This window comes from Acinonyx jubatus, chromosome D3 (assembly GCF_027475565.1).
Source record: "Acinonyx jubatus isolate Ajub_Pintada_27869175 chromosome D3, VMU_Ajub_asm_v1.0, whole genome shotgun sequence".
Lineage (NCBI taxonomy): Eukaryota > Metazoa > Chordata > Mammalia > Carnivora > Felidae > Acinonyx > Acinonyx jubatus.
Genome location: NC_069392.1, coordinates 34,170,577 through 34,189,982, shown reverse-complemented (window position 1 = coordinate 34,189,982; position 19,406 = coordinate 34,170,577). Strand labels below are relative to the sequence as shown.

Below are 19,406 nucleotides of genomic sequence, written 5' to 3'. Positions count from 1 at the left end.
CCCTCCACTGCTCTCATGCATGCACTTGCTCTCTCAAAATAAATAAATAAAAGTTAAAAAAAAAATACACATATTTGAGCTCCACCCGGTCATAGGTTTACTAAATTTTAAACAATATATGCTTGTCTGAGTATTAGTCCCTAAGACTAGAAAATAAGACAACTTATATTTACAGAGCATTTGTTCATGTTTATTTGATTTTCAAATTAAAAAAAAAAATTGTGCTTAGGTTTTACCAATTCTTTTTTTTTAATGTTTATTTATTTATTTTGAGAGAGAGAAGGAGAGAGGACAGAGAGAGGGGGAGAGAGAGAATCCCAAGCAGGTCTGAGCTGTCAGCACAAAGCTGGACAGGGGCCCCTAACTTGCGAACCATTGAGATCATGACCTGAGCCGAAATCAAGAGTTGTACGCTTAACCGACTGAGCCACCTAGGCACCCCTTACCAGTTAATTCTTTAGGCCCAAAGCTCTTCAAATCACTTAACCTTTTGAAAATGAATGTTTGCTCCTACAGTCAACTTGTAATTATTTAGGGTCTTATTTGTTTTTGTAATTATTGAGGCCTATAGCTTGGCCATTTTATTTCCTTCATTTTAATGGAGCACAAAAAGAAAAGATAATGGGAAATTGGGAGTGTTACTGTTTAATTAAAGTTCCAGTAATAATAATAATGATAATAATGATAGTGGCCAGTACACGAGTACTTATAATGATACTTTGCTAAATATTTCATCTCATTTCATCTTTAACAGTTTAAGATAGGTATTGCTGTGATTTTATAGGTAAGCACGCTTAGTTATGGAGAGGTAGAGTGACTTGCCCAAGGTTACCATACTAGAATTGGCAAAGGTGTGACTGAACCTAGGTCTGCTGGCTAAAATGATACTTGGATATTTCATTTCTAGGAAGTATCCCTATTGTTAGAATATTTGAGTGTTGCTTATATCCACATTGGATTTTACATGTTTAAAGAGTGCTTTGTTTAATTTATGGTCAGGATAGATAGTATTGTTGCTGTTGATATGGTTATCTTAATCTGTAATGCTCCTGTAATACCTGGGCTTTTTGGGTAGCTTTTCTGTTACATAATTTGGCCAAATTTCGCTTGTTAATTCTCTTATACAGTGCTAGAAAAATCCGATTTCTTTAATCTGAATTAACATTTTTAAATTATTGATGGAATTTTATTTGGAAGACATTTGTAAGAGCCCTCCCATGTATAGTTGAAAATATTAACAAAACTTAATTTTAGTAGTCAGGAAAACTTATGTTTGGCTTTTCATTTATTTAGCTGTGTGATCTAGGAAAAGTTTTTTCTTTTGTTCTTTGCACCTTAGTTTCCACATCTGTAAAACTGGGGATGATAATAATACCTATATGGTAGGGGTTGCTGGGAGAAGTAAATGAGTTACAGCATTTGTAAAGTTTGTAGCACGTATTTGATGCAGAGTTAGCACTTGTATTTATTATCACTATCCTTGAAATAGATTTCACAGTTACTATTAGCTCATCCATCATCTACTTTATTAAACCCAAATGGATTGAAAACTTTAAAATGTAGGGAATTCCTACTCTGAGTATATTATACATAAAGCTCTTGGGAGCTTTTTGTTTTCTCTGCATGTCTTTGCTCTAGACAGCTGAAAGAAATGGCTTTTGCTTAAGCTGGCAGTGAGGGAGGCTGTAGGTAATAGGTGAGTAGATAATCGGTGAACAATGGGAAGAAAGTACATTGGGAGCCAATATCACTTTCCCTTTACCAGATGTTTCACATGTGAAACCCCCCCCGCTGGTGCACACATATATTGTGGATTTAATCTAAATATTCAGGGTAGTGTGAAACGTATATTCCTTGCCTGAATTGGTTGCTAATAAAGGAAAACATTTTTTCTATTGCCTGACCTTAGTCCTGTCTTTCTAACTAATTAGGTTACTGATTCTGTCAGTTTTGTCTTGCAGCTTCCTTGTCCTTTATTAAGTTCCTCTGGCTGGATGTGGCCTTTTAAAGTGCAAATGTCTGATAGAACTGAAAAGTGAACAGAGTGGATATTGTTAATGTTTGAGCAACAGGAGAAACTAAAAAGACAAATGTAGGGCCCATGAAAGATTCTGTTCTTGGGGTGTGGGTGGAAGAGTGTCAAATTTAAATTATCGTCATTTTGAGCTACAAATAGTGATTAAAAAGGGAAGGGCTAATCAAGCTGAGGACTTAAATCCAAAAGGCTTGGGCCCAAACTCCAAGGCAGGTTACAGTTTCTGAGCCTAAGTTTCTTTAAAAGTAAAAAGGAAATAATAATAACTAACCATAGATTTTTGAGGAGTCAGTGAAAAAAGGTGTGTTGAAGTATACTTAACACAAAGCCACTTGAGTTGAATTCAAAGAAAACACTGCCACTATTTGCTGTAAATCCTCTCTGTTCCTTCTTCAGAAGTGTTTCAACACTCTGAAAAAAGAATAAGCTAGAATCGAAGCCCACTATTAATTCTGAGCTATATGTCAAATTATGTTCTTGTCTATTTTTAAAAAAGTTACTTGAATTTTCAACTGGTGTTCACTGTATTCAAATGGAATTCATTGAAGCATAGATACTTCAGAGTTCAGTGAGAAGCCAGACTCTAGTGTGGTGAAAAGAGTAGACTCTAAGGGGGGAATCTCTGCTTACTCTTCAAATCAGTCCAGCCTAGCTAAGTCTAGTTTTAAGACCGATAATGGGTCCTGGAATACCTCTTCATTCCAAGGTGAAACTAAAATCAAATGGTTTATTAACTAGTGCAAAGATGTTAATTCAGACTTTTCATATCTTATTTATTCCTTTATTGCAAGTGTCTGATGTGGATGTTATAATGAATATAAAATAGATGAAGCTTTTAAACATCTCAAAAAACAGGGTAGCTTTGAAAATGGCCACTTGCTAACTTGATAAGGGCTAATATTTATCAGTTTACCCTATTTCACTTGGTTTATTGTTTTATAAACAAATTATCTGAGCCTTTTTTCTACTACCTTGAAGTTGGCTTCAGACATCGAAATTAAGTTGCTCAAATGCTATGCTAATACACACACACACACATATTTAGGTTTTTTATAGGAACAGAAGAGTGGCATTTACTGTTTTTTTTTTTTTTCCAAAAAAGGCTTTTAAAAAAACAGTAAATAGCTTGTTTAAAAAATTTTTTTTTTCAACGTTTATTTGTTTTTGGGACAGAGAGACAGAGCATGAACGGGGGAGGGGCAGAGAGAGAGGGAGACACAGAATCGGAAACAGGCTCCAGGCTCTGAGCCATCAGCCCAGAGCCTGACGCGGGGCTCGAACTCACGGACCGCGAGATCGTGACCTGGCTGAAGTCGGACGCTTAACCGACTGCGCCACCCAGGCGCCCCTAAATAGCTTGTTTTAAATAAAGAACATACATATATCCCTCAGTCTCTAAATGGGAACGTGGTGAGCCAATGGAGGAGGCAGGTCTTTTCATTTCTAATCTGTCTCCCTGTGTATGGATGCATTCCTGGTTTTCTTAAACTCTTTGATTTCCTAGATTTACTCTGTTCTTCTAGAGCTCTGATTTCATCAAATAGTTCCATTCAAGTGGCTGATAATAAGGCCATAACCTTGTAGGCATTAGACCTAAGATTTAATGCTTGTTCTACCAATAATTAGTTATCAGAAGTTTTCATAACTCATTTAAATCTGTATTTTCTTGAAATAATACCCATCTTGCATGAAAGTTGTAAGAATTAAATGTGTAAAAAAGCTTAGTGCCTGACATATAGTACTACTATAAAAATAGCTAATGATAGATAACACTAATATAGTACTTACTATATGTAGGCAGCATATTAAGCACTTTGCATGGATTATCTCTTAATCATTACAATAATCCTATGAAGTATGTACTGTTATTCCCTTTTTACAGAAGAGGAAAGTGGCTGTGGAGTTGGGCTTTTAACCAGTTGGCTATTGTCTCTCTGTATGTGGTATATTTATAGAATATTAAGTACCAGTGATGATCCCAATTCCTGAGATGTTAGAATGTGGAAAATGTGGCTTTTAGAAACAATGGAATTGATACTTCCTGTTTGTATTTGTCCTTTTTTCATATCCTGACCACCATAAGGAAGTGGTATTTTAACGATTAGTTTGATGACATTAAGCAGGTTGATTAGGGGAAGAGTCAGCTAGAAAGCTATTAGAGTAATGCACAGACCTGAAATAGTGTCTGAAATAGAGTGGTGAAAGTAAGAGAGAAAAAAGGACTAAAGACTTTATTCATTTTTAAAAGTTGAAATGTATATGAAAATATGAAATATATGAAATATATACATGGCAAAAAATTCAAATGGTATGCAAGGATATATATATTATAGTAAGTATAAAATATATATTAAAGAATAGAGGGACAAGGATATATATTGTGAATGTATAAAATACATTGTGTATATTAAAGGGTAAATTTCCTTCCCTACTCCACATCCTTGATCCCCCTCTTCAGAGACAGCCACTGTTACTGGTTTCTTTTGTAACACCACTGTATTCATTCTCTCTTTTATAATATTTTCTACATTTTGAAAAATTAGTGGGACATGCAGACTGGCATATTTGTATATTTTGATTTTTCTTGTCAAGAACTGTGAAGGCTCTTGAGATTTACCGTATTTGCTAGCTAACAAGTTAACCTGCCTCAGTTTAATGGATCTGACTGAGACTCTTGGGTCAGAGACAGAGGACTTTAATACTCGGCATAGCAGCCAGCATAAGCTTCGTGTTAGAATTGGTTTTCCTTCACCCTCACATCCCATGGGAGTGACATGGAACAGCCTGGGCGAATGCTGTACCTCACAACTGAGGAACCCAACCCCAGTTACAAGAGCACTTGCCCAACCTTTGCCCAAGAGGGAGATATTCTCTACAAAAATCCTTGAAAAGATAGCGTGGAACGAAAGCTGTTAATGGCTAGTGCCTGTGCTCATGTGCAGAGATGTGCAGAAACCCACACCCATGAAAAATTGTCTACCAGTACTACTGCTTCTTCCTCCTTCCACTTAGGAAAAAAAAAAAGATTTTTATATTAATTTCAGTCATGAGGGAGGAGATAGTATTTTTCAAGCATTTATATTTTCACTAGAAAAATTGATAGTCTTATGTGGCTATAAATAATAAAAATAATTATGTGGATATTCAGGAAGCTCTCAGTAATCTGTCCTTTTGTGACAGTGCCTCTTGAGTTAGAGTCAGCTAACCAAGTGCAATTTTAAAATCTGTTTAGTTCTTAAAATGCAGTTGTATTTAAATCTTCCATTCCTCACTTATTAAATGTTTTATCCCCATATCAGCTAAGCAGATGTGATAATGCATTAAGAGGTTATATAGTGCTTTCAGAGAAACTATTATTTGAACCTCAAAACATTCCTGTTTTATATAGGTGCAGAAATTGAGGCTTAAAAATATCAAGCGATTTGTGTAAAGTCACATGTTAGTAAGTGACAGAGTGGTGATTTAAACCCAAATTTAAAAAAATGTTTTTTAATCTTTATTTATTTTTGAGAGAGAGAGAGTGCGAGTGGGAGAGGAACAGAGAGAGGGGGAGACACAGAATCTGAAGCAGGCTCCAGGCTCCGAGCTGTCAGCACAGAGCCCGACACGGGGCTTGAACTCATGAACTGTGAGATCATGACCTGAGCCAAAGTCAGACGCTTAACCAACTGAGCCACCCAGGCGCCCCTAAAAAAAATTTCTTTTTAATCTGAAACTCCAGTGGTTTTTTTCTTTAAAGTAGCTCCTTTTTTCCTGACCTCAATCAGTAGTCTGCTTTCAATGATTTGGACTTTAAAACACGTAATTTTGGGTAGAAGTGTCTGTGTGTGTGTTTGTGTATAAACTGATGTGCAAATCCAGAATTACAGGTCAGCCAGACAGTGCCTCAAAATAGATTTTCCAATATATAGCTACATAGCCCCAGATTTTCCAGTATGTAGCTACATAGCCCCAGAGACCAGACTGATTTTCAAGATTATCTCTGCATTTTTCTTTTCTTTTTTTTCCCCTGTATTATTCATTTTAAGTAAAGTTGTGTGGCAGATCCTGGAATAATGAGGAAGGGATCAAATATTGACCCCAAACTGAAGCTATTTTAACTTAGAGATTGGTGGTGTTTAATTTGGTAATATATAGGGAAGTTGGAAAGATAAATAGGATTAATGGTAGAGGTGTTAAGTTTCATTTTATACTTGATGAATGTTTTGTTTTTAGTAAGATATTTTGTTTGTCAATCCATACTGAATAGGAAGCACAGAAAATGGAGAAAAATATAAAAAATAGAATATGAAAGTAAGAGTTTCTTATAATCTTGTTATAATAATGACAGATAAGCACTTTAAATTGTTATGGCCTTCCAGTCTTTTAGTGTCTATATTGAATATAATTCAATGGGATGGGATGGTAGTTTATGCTTTTTTATTTCATTTAACTCTGATGTTTTCTAGTTACGATTGTGGCACAAATACGTCTTTCAGTGTCATTATTTTTAGGAAATATGATTTTTGGTAGCAACATAATATGATTTTGGGGGGCACCTGGGTGGCTTAGTAGGTTGAGTGTCTTGATTTGGCTCAGGTCATGATACCCCCTCCTCCCCCGCCCCCCAGCGTTGGTCTCTGTGCTGAGCATGGAGCCTGCTTGGGATAGTCTCTCTCTGTCTCTCTGTCTCTGTCTCTGTCTCTGTCTCTGTCTCTCTCTCTCTCTCTCTGACCCTCTCCCCTGCTCATGCTCACGTGTGCATTCTCTCAAATAGGAAACAAATTTTTTTAAATAATATTTTTGTTGGAATTATTCATATTTATTTAAAAGATCTCTATGTTGGCCTTTTTGGCGTTTATATTTTCCTGTAACAATACAGAGAATATATTTCTCTATAAACTTTTATCCTTATTTTATACTATTTTTTAGGATAAAATTCTAAAAGTAGAATTACTAAGTTAAAAGATGGAAACTTTCTTTAGTCTGTCCATATACGATGTCAATTTGTTCTCCTAAAAGACTGTTACCAATTTTTACCTAATGTATAAGCATGCCCATTCCTCCATGTGCTCAACAGAATTATTATCTTTGAAAAAAAATCATTGCTAATTTGGTAGCTGCAAATATTCTCTCATTTAAAAATGCATGTTTTAGATTACTAGTTCATTAAAATTATGTTGACATTTCTGTTCATGTATACTCATTTTTCTCATTGGTTTATATGTGTTTATGATCTCTTCAGGCTGTTAATTTTTTGCCAAGAATGATTCAAGAATCATCAGCATGGAGTTCATAGATGAGAATAAATAAGCTCTTCAGGGGCAAAAGATCTATGGAGAACAGAACCTAGGACAGAGCTGAGCCCTGAGGACAACCTACCCTGTGGGAGTGGGTAAAGAGACAGTAAAATAGTTCGGAAGTTAGGAAAAGAGGGGACTGGATGCTTTCCATTCTCTTAAGCATTTTTAAAATTTTTTTAAATTTATTTATTTTTTTTTGAGAGAGAACACAAGTGGGGGAAGGACAGGGGGAGAGAGGGAGAGAATCTTAAGCAGGCTGCACACCCAGCTCAGAGCCTACTCCATTTCAGAACCCTCAGGACTGTGAGATCATGACCTGAGCTGAAATCAAGAGTCAAGAGTTGGTGGCTTAACTGAGCCACCCAGGTGCCCCTCCATTCTCTTAATCCTTCCTTACTTTATTATGAAATCCTTTGTTTTCCCTCCAAATTTAGTTAAGTAATTCACTAATGTTACTCTGTAAAAATTGTTCTTTGATTTAAAAAAATCTCAGCTAAAGTGACGGCAGGTTCTATTTCCTAAACTGTAGTTTCAGTTAATTTTTTAAAGCCTTATGTTGATGTTGTTTTTAACAGTATTGCTTGGGAATGTGACCTTGGTTTTATGTTTATCTGTCTATCTCAGTTTTATGGACAGGCAAATTAGGGATATAAGCATAACCTTGTGTGTAATTCACAGGTTGACCCTGGAGCAGTTGAGGAGAATTTGAATAAAAGTATAAGAACCTAAACTATCTCCTTGATTTTTTTTTTTCAAGTTGTATGTGTTTAAGACACAAAAAAGAATAAACACTGTGTATCCATTTACTGCCTAAGAAAGAAAACAAAAACAAGAGTTGAAGCCCCCTTGTATACCATTTAGCCAATCAAATTCTCCCCTTCTTCTCCCATTACCCTGAAACTGGTATTTACCCCTATATTTTATACCTGTGTCTCACATTCTGTACTTGGATCTTTTGTTAATTAAACAAGTGTTTACATAAACATTTCTTCAACTTCAATATTTGGACCTAGGATAGTTTAAATACATGATTGTGTTATACATCACTGCTTTTACTTCTTTTGTATTTGCTTTCTTTGAATTGTTCAACTCTTCGCTAGTTCCATGCTTGATTTAATCCAGTGTTCTACCATCTTTGTGATAAGTAGAACTCAGAAATCAGAGGATTCCTGAATAGTTGTTGAATTGCTTTTGGTGGCTGTGGGGAGGGTAGGGGTGTTGTGGGGAGCAATAGGGCAAAGAGAAATGAAATGCAACAGAAAGTAATCAAATGGATTTCTTCTAAAACAATTGACTATGGTCGCTGCATAGCATCATAAGCAGCTCTCTGAAACTTTATGGCTAGAGTTTGTAAACTAATTCAGCAAAGAATCGAAAAAGGGGGACACACTTGACTCATTTGTGCATAGTATATGACTCATTTGTACAGAATGAGAACATGTTTATGAAAGCTGGCACCCAACTTGATTCAGACAAAAGTGAAAGGCTGTAAGTTAATGGAGCACTAACTTTCTCAATGCAAACTTTCTCAATGCATGCCAAAAAGAGTCCAGTAGAAAGGATACATGACTCCAAGAGATACGGGTTGTGGACCTAGTTCTTCCATGGACGCATGTGTGACCTTAGGCAAGTTAATAACCTTTCCTTGGATCTCCGTTTCCTTGTACTTCTGAGATAGAGATAGGCAGGGTGTAGCACAGTAGGCCATATCTCCTAAGATCTTTTACTTATATAAGTTGATTCTATTTTTAATTATGGATCTTAAAGTATTTACTCCTGAAAATTTATTAAGGCTTATGACTTACGAAACTTTCTTGAAATTTTAGGGAAGACATATAAGGAATTTACATAAGACAGCTGTGCAAAATGGAGCTGGAGGAGCCTTATTTGTTGTAAGTAATTACTCTGATTTCTTCAGAATGGAAGGACTTTTGGAAATTTGGGTAAATCTATTGTGATAATCAGAAGTATCTTAAACACCAGTGTCTTTGGTATATGCTGGCCAAGGTGGTGATTTAAATATAGCTAATTGAATTCATTACATCTCAAAAGTTGTGTGATTGCAGTTGAACCTCTCAAGTTTAAATTGACACCAGGGCAACTCTGGGAATAAGAATGTAGATTATTTTTTGATGAAATTACTATGAGCCCTAACAAGATTTCTAGTCTCACTTCGGGTTCTTAAAAATCAGTCATATTGGCTGAATAAAGATTGTATGGCTGCAACTTGGGGAATCCCAAAGTGGTTCCAGTTTGAAACTCACGGACTTTAGTAATACAGTGAATACATTAGTGGTTGCCTTTATATTTTTGCTTTACAGGGTTTAACTCCAGGTAGAGGCCAGTGAACTCCCCAGCTTAGTTGTACAAGTAAAAGAGAGATGTTTCTCCTTTCTGTGACAAGGCATGATTTTCAGGGATTAATTTTGTGTTGTTTAAAGGCAGTTTGGTGGATTTGTAGGATGATTTTGAGTTAGTGGTACAGTTTTATTAACTGAGTTATTTCCAGGCTGAATCCTAGTAAGTGAGTTAGCCATACCATTGAGTTGATTCCTGCTTTATATTTTGTTTGTCTAGAAACATAAAATTTGCCACATATTTGAGATCATTGTCCAAAGTTTCCATTTTCTTTCTTCTTTTATATCCTTAAAAAAGCAGAACTTTGAGAGTTAGCATAAGGGATACAGTTCTTTGTTCACTGTACATACTAAACATTAATTGATGTAAGTGTTAATCTCAGTGTGACTCATTTGATTTCCTGTTGACATGTCATTTCTTGTCAGTTTTTGAAGAGGGCCTGCTCTTTTTACGGAGAAGAAATAAAGCTGCTTGCCATTGGCTAGTTTCTGTTATGTGGGGAAGAGATGGTGCTTTTGTACCTTCCCTGAAGTAGTGGGTCCTTTTGATAATCTGATAAATTCTTTTGGAACAATGCAAGTTATGTTCACACTAAGAATTTTGTGTCTTAATTTTATAAGCGTTCCAGCACTTTGTTTGTTTTGGTAATTACATTAGAAGATTCTATTCTCGGGTTGCCTAGGTGGCTCAGTCAGTTGAATGCACAACTCTTGGTTTCAGCTCTGGTCATGATCTCATAGTTTGTGAGTTCAAGCCCCACGTTGGGTTCTGCACTGACAGTGTGGAGCCTGCGTGGGATTCATTCTCTCTCTCTTTCTCAAAATAAATAAGTCAACTTAAAAAGATTATATTCTCTAATCAAGTTGGATAACACTTGTTTTTTGTTTTGTTTTGTTTTGTTTTTTTTGATTTTGGTTCTAAAGCTAGTTCTCTTAAATTCTGTTAACATTACTTTTGTTAATCATACTCCTCAAATGTGTATTTAATAATTAGCCATTCTTTTTGATGCAAGGATAGATTGATATATGTTATAGTGGAATTAAAGCAAAGAGATTAAAGGTTTTTTTGTTGTTTTTTTGTTTTGTTTTGTTTTGGTTTTTTTGTTTTTGTTTTTGAGAGAGGGAGCACCAGGGAGGGGCAGAGAGAGAGAATCCCAAGCAGGCTCTGCACAGTCAGTGCAAAGCCCAATGCGGGGCTTGAACGCATGAGCTGTGAGATCATGACCTGAGCCGAAATCAAGAGTCAGACACTTAACTGACTGACCAACACAGATGCCACTAAAGTGAAGAGATTAAATGATCAGTAGTAGTATAGTAATAAAGCTGTTAACACTTTTGAGGTAATTTTGATAATTTTGAAAAACTTTTTTTCCCTTTGTATAGCACAGAGATACTCCTGAGAATAACCCAGATACTCCATTTGATTTCACACCAGAAAACTATAAGGTATGACAAAATTAACATTACGATTAATTTACAAAATATTTAGTATCTTCCAAATGTATGAAAACAGGTGCTTTTTCTTTGATACAGAGGATAGAGGCAATTGTAGGAAACTATCCAGAAGGACATAAAGCAGCAGCTGTGCTTCCAGTCCTGGATTTAGCCCAAAGACAGAATGGATGGCTGCCCATCTCTGCCATGAACAAGGTACCGAATTCATTTTTGCCTTAGTTTGAAAAGAGAAGAGACTGTGTAAGAATTTCTTCCTTATGTAGAAATTCCTCTGATGATTATTAGTGTCAGAATCTAGGAGTTTGAAGCCTTTTTAATCATTTGTTTCCTCAAATTTGTGGTTTTGTTGGTTCTCTTAATAACATGGAGAGCTTTTTATCCTTGCAAGAAATAGTAGAGGCATTATAGTCACAGTAGCTTTCTCTTTTTTCTCTTAAATGACCATAATAAAGATAAAAAGATCCCACATGTGTATAATTTGCTCTCAAGGTATTCTGAAAATTAATGTATTAAACAGTAAAATTGTAGAGAAAAAGATCTGATCTTTCATACCTAATATGAATCTTTTTATTAGTTTTTATCTTTGGCTGTAGGCTTTAATAAAGATTTATATCAGTGTTTATGACATCGTATTTATGACACTTGATGGCACCCTATGCTTAATAATCAGCAACTTACAAAAATGCTATGGGTGACCCATTTAAAGGAAGTTAATCTGTTCATACATATTTTAAGATTAATTTTTTTCTGATGAGTTGTTTCAACAGTTATCCACATTTTACACTTACATTGTATTAATTAAATTTTTGTGGTATTATGCTACAGTGTATAGTTTATGAGGTACCATACAAAATCATATATTATTTGATTCTTACGAGAATCTCACAAATAATAAGCCAGTGTAATATAATGGAAAGTATATTTGACTTCGAGCTAAGAGATCTGACTTTTCTGTAGACTTCCTTATGTACAGTGAAGATTTTGAACTAGGGTAGATCTCTTTAAATTATTATGTTATGATTCCTAAGTGATAGAGTTGGGACTGAACATTTCCAGTTCATTGCATTTTCTGCTTGACTGAGTATTGGCAGAGATTCTGCTATACTTCATTCCTCTTTTCACCTTCTAAATTTTATTTGGTCTATTAGAATAGACCATTATCATCTTTCTTAGAGAACAGGAATGTCTTCAGTGATTTGTTGGAATCCCATATACAAATTTTAGATTCAGTTCATATTGCTTATTTGCTTTGTACAGTACTCTAACATGGTTATGGACCTTTAGTTTTATATTTTTTTGGTTTATTTGACTATGAAAAATGTTACAAAGCAAGTTTGGTTGGTACTGTACTTGGTAAAATATAGTCAGGTGGGTTTTTTCCCCAATAAATCACATGCCTCTTTGGGTATTTTTTAAATTACTTAACACTGTTTTGTATTATAGCCAACATTCTAAATAATAATTTAGGTGTGTTTCTAACCATAGATGATGCTTTTTTTTTTTTTTTGCAAAAATTCACATTGTTAAAGATTATGTTTTTTCAAGTAATCTCCACATCACTGTGGGGCTCAAACTTAACCACCCTGAGATCAAGACTTGCATGTTCTACCAACTGAGCCTTCCAGGCACCCCCAAAATTCACATTTTTAATAATAGGAGTTGTGTTGGAAGTCTTGCTGAATGGCAAGCTTAGCAGAGTAAAATAAATGAGAACTAATGTGAGAACATCTCACAAATATTGTCCTGTTCTATTTAGAATTGAATGTGTATGTGTGAGAGGCAGGAAAGTGTACAGAGGATAGAATCAAATTCCATTTTACATTTGAGACTTTTAATATTGTTGTTTCTTTACTCTCTTACCCCCTAGCCCCCAAAGAAAAAGCCCAATCTTACAACCAAAACAAAATCCAGAAGCTCACATGTTAGTTCTTTAACCATCACTAGAGTGTAGGGAGATGCACAGCAGTCTTCCCAGGGGAGCTCTTTCAAGTTAGCATCAGTGGTAGGGTTCCAGGAACACTGTGTATTTTCAGGCTCTAGCATGTGTGTTTTGAGAGAGCTCCCAGTTTCAGAGGTACATACCTGGTTTAGTATCCCCAAATTAAATTTAGCACAGCTACTTATCTTTCACTAGTGAGCCATGATTATATGTCTTTTGAGAATACATATCCTTTAGATTTTCTAATATGAGAAAGTTCAACATATTTGTCATCTGAAATGCTATTTAACAAACTCCTCTTTCATGTCAAAACATGGATATATGTGTAATTTTTTTAAGAATGCCAGATAGCAAATCTTAAGACCTGATAGATTAAATGATATTAGATCACCTGGAAAGTTGTAACCAGGATGGTAGTCATGACAGACTGTATGTAGACTATCCCTAGCAAACAACTAAAACAACCTTGTTTTCATTAACAGACTTGCTCTGACCAAGAGAGTTGTGCTTAGACAATGAATCCCTTGGTCCTGAACCTCACTGTGTCAATACATATTTGCTAAATACCTTGATGTGAAGAGTTGGGAAGTACTAGTCCATAAGATTTTTGTAAAGAGTGTCTTGATTAGAAGTAGAAGTTGTGTTTTAGATTTTCTGGAGACTTAATGTATGTGTATGTACGTGAGCTTTGTGTGTATATAAGCGTGTAGATATATAAATCAAGATAGGCTAATAGGTGAGCTTTGATTCTTGCCCTTTTTTGTGTTGCCATACCATTTGCATGCATTGTACATCACCAGTAACATCAAGACTTTTTGAAAAAATTGGTGAAGGGTTGAAAAAATATAATTAATTTATTGGGATTTGACCAACAAATTTTTTGACATTTAGAAATTTAAAATTATAAAATATGAGGGTTGAAATGATCAAAGTAGAAATTCTTGATAGTGAAAAACTTAGAAACATTTAGAGAAAAGAAGATCCTTTGGCAGAGATGGGGCATGGGGTAAGTGGAGGAGGTGCTGTAACCATTAGCTTCTGGGCTTTGTGTGGTTTAAGTGTAAAGGCTGCAACAACTGAGGGACTTGCACCTCACAAATATCAAATACAAGTGTATTTTCTGCCTCAGAAGAACTTTCGTGTTTTTAGCAAATTGAAGCAATATTGACTTTATGTGCTTTACAACATACCTAAGGTTCAATTAATAAACATTGTAATTATACCATCTTAAAATTTCCTAATATTTTAGGTTGCGGAAGTTTTACAGGTACCTCCAATGAGAGTATATGAAGTAGCAACTTTTTATACGATGTATAATCGAAAGCCAGTTGGAAAGTATCACATTCAGGTCTGCACTACTACACCTTGCATGCTTCGAAACTCTGACAGCATACTGGAGGCCATCCAGAAAAAGCTTGGTATGGGACACATAACTTTAATGAAAAATAGAATTGTCTTTCTAGATTTGACCCATTTCTACTTAAGTTTTCCAGTGTTTGCCATCGTACTGGATGTGTACTTTTCATCAGTAAATTTTTGTCTTACTGTGGTTGCCCACCTTTATTTATTCTTATTTTATATTTTTCCTTAGTTCTCGGCCTCAAAGTTGAGTTTTCTTCTTTTCCTGTAATCATTAAGCATGTTGGAAAAGCTTGTGGGGAGTTTAAAGTTTTCATTGTTAAAAATTAAATTTCACTCATTGTGTAATAATAGCATGTGGTACATAAAAAAGTGACTGCATTGTCCTTGTATTCTTCCAAATGAGTCTTGGAACAAATAAGATAAGAAAATAGTAAGAATGTCTTGGGAAGGGAAATTTGAAGTATTTTCTGCTTGGAAGTACTTGAAGTATTATTATGATAGCATTTACAAAATTAAAAGGGCATTTTTCCATACAAAACTGCCATTGCTGCATTAATAACTGAAAATCAAAGGAAGTAAAAGGAGGGATACTTTTATCTTGTTACTGAATATAAAGTAACAGTTCAGTTACTTTAGTTGGGTTGTATTGAAGTATGTAACACAGAAAGCTGAAGTCTGCTCAAAATCCCACCCTCTAATGTACAAATTCTACTGTACAAATTCTTTTTTTTTTAACGTTTATTTATTTTTTTGAGACAGAGAGAGAGACAGAGCATGGACAGGGGAGGGGCAGAGAGAGAGGGAGACACAGAATCTGAAACAGGCTCCAGGCTCTGAGCTGTCAGCCCAGAGCCCGACGCGGGGCTCGAACTCACGGACCGTGAGATCATGACCTGAGCCGAAGTCGGACACTTAACCGACCAAGCCACCCAGGCGCCCCCTCTAATGTACAAGTTCTGATAATAGTTGTGTATATTAGTTTTAGATTTTGTTTTACTTATTTTCATTATTAAAAACATAAATATGTCTTTGTCTTTTGTACTTTATTTTGGCTATAACATATGTATGTCTGCCTCATTTCTCTATTTTAAGTTATTCTGCAATTACTTTCATGCATACATATCTTTGCATACTTGTCCTATTATATATACTGAGGTTGTTTACAAGAAGTAGAATTGCTGGGTCAGATTTTACTATATTTTGCCAAAATGCCTTCCCTAAAGATATGAGAGTACCTGTTTTCCTTTTAGGTTTTTTTTGTTTTTGTTTTTGTTTTGAGACAGAGAGAGACAGAACATGAGTGGGGAGGGGCAGAGAGAGAGGGAGACACAGAATCTGAAGCAGGCTCCAGGCTCTGAGCTGTCAGCACAAAGCCCGACGCAGGGCTCGAACTCACGAACTGTGAGATCATGACTTGAGCCGAAGTCGGATGCTCAACCAACTGAGCCACCCAGGTGCCCCTCCTTTTAGTTTTAATGGTCTCTGACATTAGCAATTTTCTGAGTCTTTGCCAGTCTGACAGTGTGACTGATTTTGGTAGGTTAATTATCACAATCAAAATGAAAATAATATATTCTGATACTCTGCTGTATAACAACAGACAGTAGAGATGAGTCCCCTGAAATTTGATTGTTTTTAAAGGAACAAGTCCATTTAAATCCTTGAATGTTCTGGGGCGCCTGTGTGGCCCCATCAATTAAGCATCCAGTATCCGCTCAGGTCATGATCTCCTGGTTCATGAGTTTGAGCCCTCTTGTATCAGGCTCTGTGGTCACAGCTTGCTGGAAGCCTGTAGCCTGCTTCCTGCTTCAGATTCTATGTCTCCCTCTCTTTCTTCACTTCCCCCAGTCATACTCTGTCTGTCTCAAAAATAGACATTATAAAAAAGATTAAAAAAAAAAGAAATCTTTGCATATTCTAGTATAATTATATAGAGTTGTTTTAAGAAACTTAATGTTCTTAAATACTTTTTGTATGCCGCTGTAATTTGTTGTTGTTGTTTTATTAAGCTATATTGCTATTAAAGGGTAACCTGGTCCTTAACAGCAATCATTTATATTTTTAGGAATAAAGGTTGGGGAGACGACACCTGATAAACTTTTCACTCTTATAGAGGTGGAATGTTTAGGGGCCTGTGTAAATGCACCAATGGTTCAAATAAATGACAACTACTATGTAAGTATTCCATTTAATATAAATTAACGTTGTATGATGCCATATTTTAAATTTTAAGTATTTGATTTCCTATCCTGTGGATATTATTTTCTGAATTATTCATTTAGAAGAAACTGGTGGCATAATTATCCAGAAGGGTTTTTTTTTTCTTTTTTTCCAAGTTTATTAAAAAGCAAAGAATAGAGGAGGCGCCTGGGTGGCTCAGTCAGTTAAGCGTCCAACTCGATTTCGGCTCAGGTAATGAGTCTCACACCAGGCAGAGCTTGGGATTCTCTCTTTCCCTTTCTTTCTGCCCCTCACCCGCTCACACACTCTCTCTTTCTCAAAATAAATAAACATGAAAAAAAACACATCTTAAAAAAAAAGCAAAGACTAGAAAAACTTTGCACAAAATATGTCAGTTTTAACTTCCACATTGTTGTCTACTAGAAGGTTCTTAAAAATTATTATTTTTAAACATTTTTGCATTTAACTCTAGGAGAGAATGCCAAATTTTAAAAAATTATAAATTATGAAAAATAATTTACATTGAAATACAGAAAATAACCACCAAAACATAACATAATATTTTACCACTCTAATATTAGGTACTATTATTTTTATCCTCATCATTATTATTTGTAGAAATAAGTTCCAGATGCAGATAAGCCACTCCTAAGCCCCCCAAATCCTATATTCCCTTTCATTCTGAGGTAACCAGTATCATAAATTGTGTATATTTTTCCTGTACATGTTTTTAAACTGTTTGAGTAATGTATCAAGCCATACTAATGTATAATACTATATTGCTTATTTTTTTTTTAATTTTTAAAAATGTTTTATTTATTTTTGAAAGAGAAAGAGTGAGCGAGCAAGCAGGTGAGGGGCAGAGAGAGAGGGAGACACAGAATCCGAAGCAGGCTCCAGGCTCTGAGCTGTCAGCACAAAGCCCAGCGTGGGGCTCAAGCTTACAAACTGTGAGATCATGACCTGAGCCGAAGTTGGACACTTAACCGACTGAGCCACCCAGGCGGCCCAATACTATATTGCTTTTTAAAAATTTTACAGAAATGGTATCAGACCTCTAAGTACTGCTGGATCTCACAAGTTTTGATAAGTAATATTTTTATTATTTAGTTCTAAATATTTTAAAATATATGTTCTGATTTCTTCTTTGGCCTGTGTCTTTTAGAAGTACAGTATTAATCTCCATGTGGAATTTTCTAGTTACCTTTTTAAAAGATTGCTTGCTATCTAATTATATTTAATGGTTTTCATACATAATATTTTGTTAGTTCCTACTTCTTAGAAACTTGTTAATGGGAATTCTTTTAGTCCTGCACTGAGTGAGTATGGATTCTTCAAGAAGGTATTTGCCTTGGTTTTCTCTTGCTCCTAGAAATTCTACTATTGCAAAAGAAAGCTCCTCTGTATACCCTCCACTATTACCCAAAGTGTAAGGTTCTAGACTAGGAGTTCTTCTTGAGAGACAGTTTAATTTCTAGTTTACCCTTGAGGGAATAGCTTTTTAGGGTCTTAACTTTGTGTGGTTGACATGTCTCTTGTGGCTTGGGGCTTTGTCTCTTGCCCCTCTGGACTATGAAACCCTGAAGCCCAGTTTGCTTGGTGTTCCACTTGGCTGCCTGGGTTTTCACTGAGTTTTTGGCTCTGGGTATTTCTTTCTTGTCAGCATATTGATGACATTTACAATTTTTTGTTTTTTTAATTTTATCTAGCATTTTTAGTTGTTACAGTTGAGGGGGTGGGTCATTCAGGATAGCTAATCTGCTATAGTCCCTGCAATAGAAATCTACAATTTTATTTTTTAATGGAGATAAAATTTGTTTAGATTTCTAGAGTGGTCTCATTCTCTATTGTGATTTTCTTCATTTTAATGATCAGAGATTCAAATTTCTTACCTTCTTTATCCCCTATACTTAAAAAAAAAGTCATTGGAGTGCCTGGCTGGCTCAGTCAGAAGAGTGTGTGACTCAGGCTCTCAAAGTCGTGAGTTTGAGCCCCACATGGGGTGTGGAGACAGATTATTTAAATAAATAAAACTTAAAGTCCTTTAAAAATATGGCAACAGTTTTTCCTTCTCCCACATTTCTGTAATTTACTTAAAATAAAGAGGATCTTGATTTGCAGGAATCAGTCAAGGCTTTGTGTGAAGCACTCTAAGTTTAAATATAATAGCCTGTGGGTTTATCCAAAAGATAAAGATTCTTTCACTTAGTAGTGGTATGGTCTTTGGCAAGATAAATTCTTTTTTTTTTTTTTTTTTTTTTTTTTTAATTTTAAGTAGACTGCATACCTGACGTGGGGCTTGAAGTCATGACCCTGAGATCAAGAGCTGCATGCTTTGGGTAGCTATGTTGGTTAAGTGTCTGACTCTTGGTTTTGGCTAAGGTCATGATCTTACCATTGGTGGGTTCAAGCTGATAGCATGGAGACTGCTTGGTATTCTCTCTCTCCCTCTCTTTCTCTCAAAAATAAATAAACAAAATAAAACAAAAAAATAACTGTAGGCTCTACCAACTGAGCCAGCCAGGTGCCTCCAGGGCAGTTTACTTTTCTGGAACTCATTTGACTGGTGGATAAAATGAAATAGTTACATAAACTTTGATTGGCTCCTGCTTAGGAAAAAAAAAAAGCTCTGAAGTTCATTTTGAGGATAGTTGGGTAGATTTTCAATATGGACTTGACATTTGATTAAAGAATTATTGTCAGTTAGGTATGGTGACATTGTGTTATTTAGAAGATGTTCTTATTCTTAGATGTCTGCTGAAGTATCAAGAGTGAAATGCCATCATGTGTGCAAT

At 35.4% G+C, this 19,406-nt stretch overlaps 1 protein-coding gene across 1 annotated transcript in view; it reads left to right on the top strand.

The window, feature by feature from the left end:
• NDUFV2 (NADH:ubiquinone oxidoreductase core subunit V2) overlaps positions 1-19,406 on the top strand; it is a 30,861-nt gene that overhangs the window by 5,929 nt on the left and 5,526 nt on the right. Inside the window, exons 2-6 of the mRNA XM_015061607.3 lie at positions 9,144-9,209; positions 11,058-11,120; positions 11,208-11,324; positions 14,318-14,486; positions 16,496-16,605. Of these exons, the coding sequence (XP_014917093.1) occupies positions 9,144-9,209; positions 11,058-11,120; positions 11,208-11,324; positions 14,318-14,486; positions 16,496-16,605 (525 nt within the window). The remainder of the gene's footprint in view (positions 1-9,143; positions 9,210-11,057; positions 11,121-11,207; positions 11,325-14,317; positions 14,487-16,495; positions 16,606-19,406) is intronic.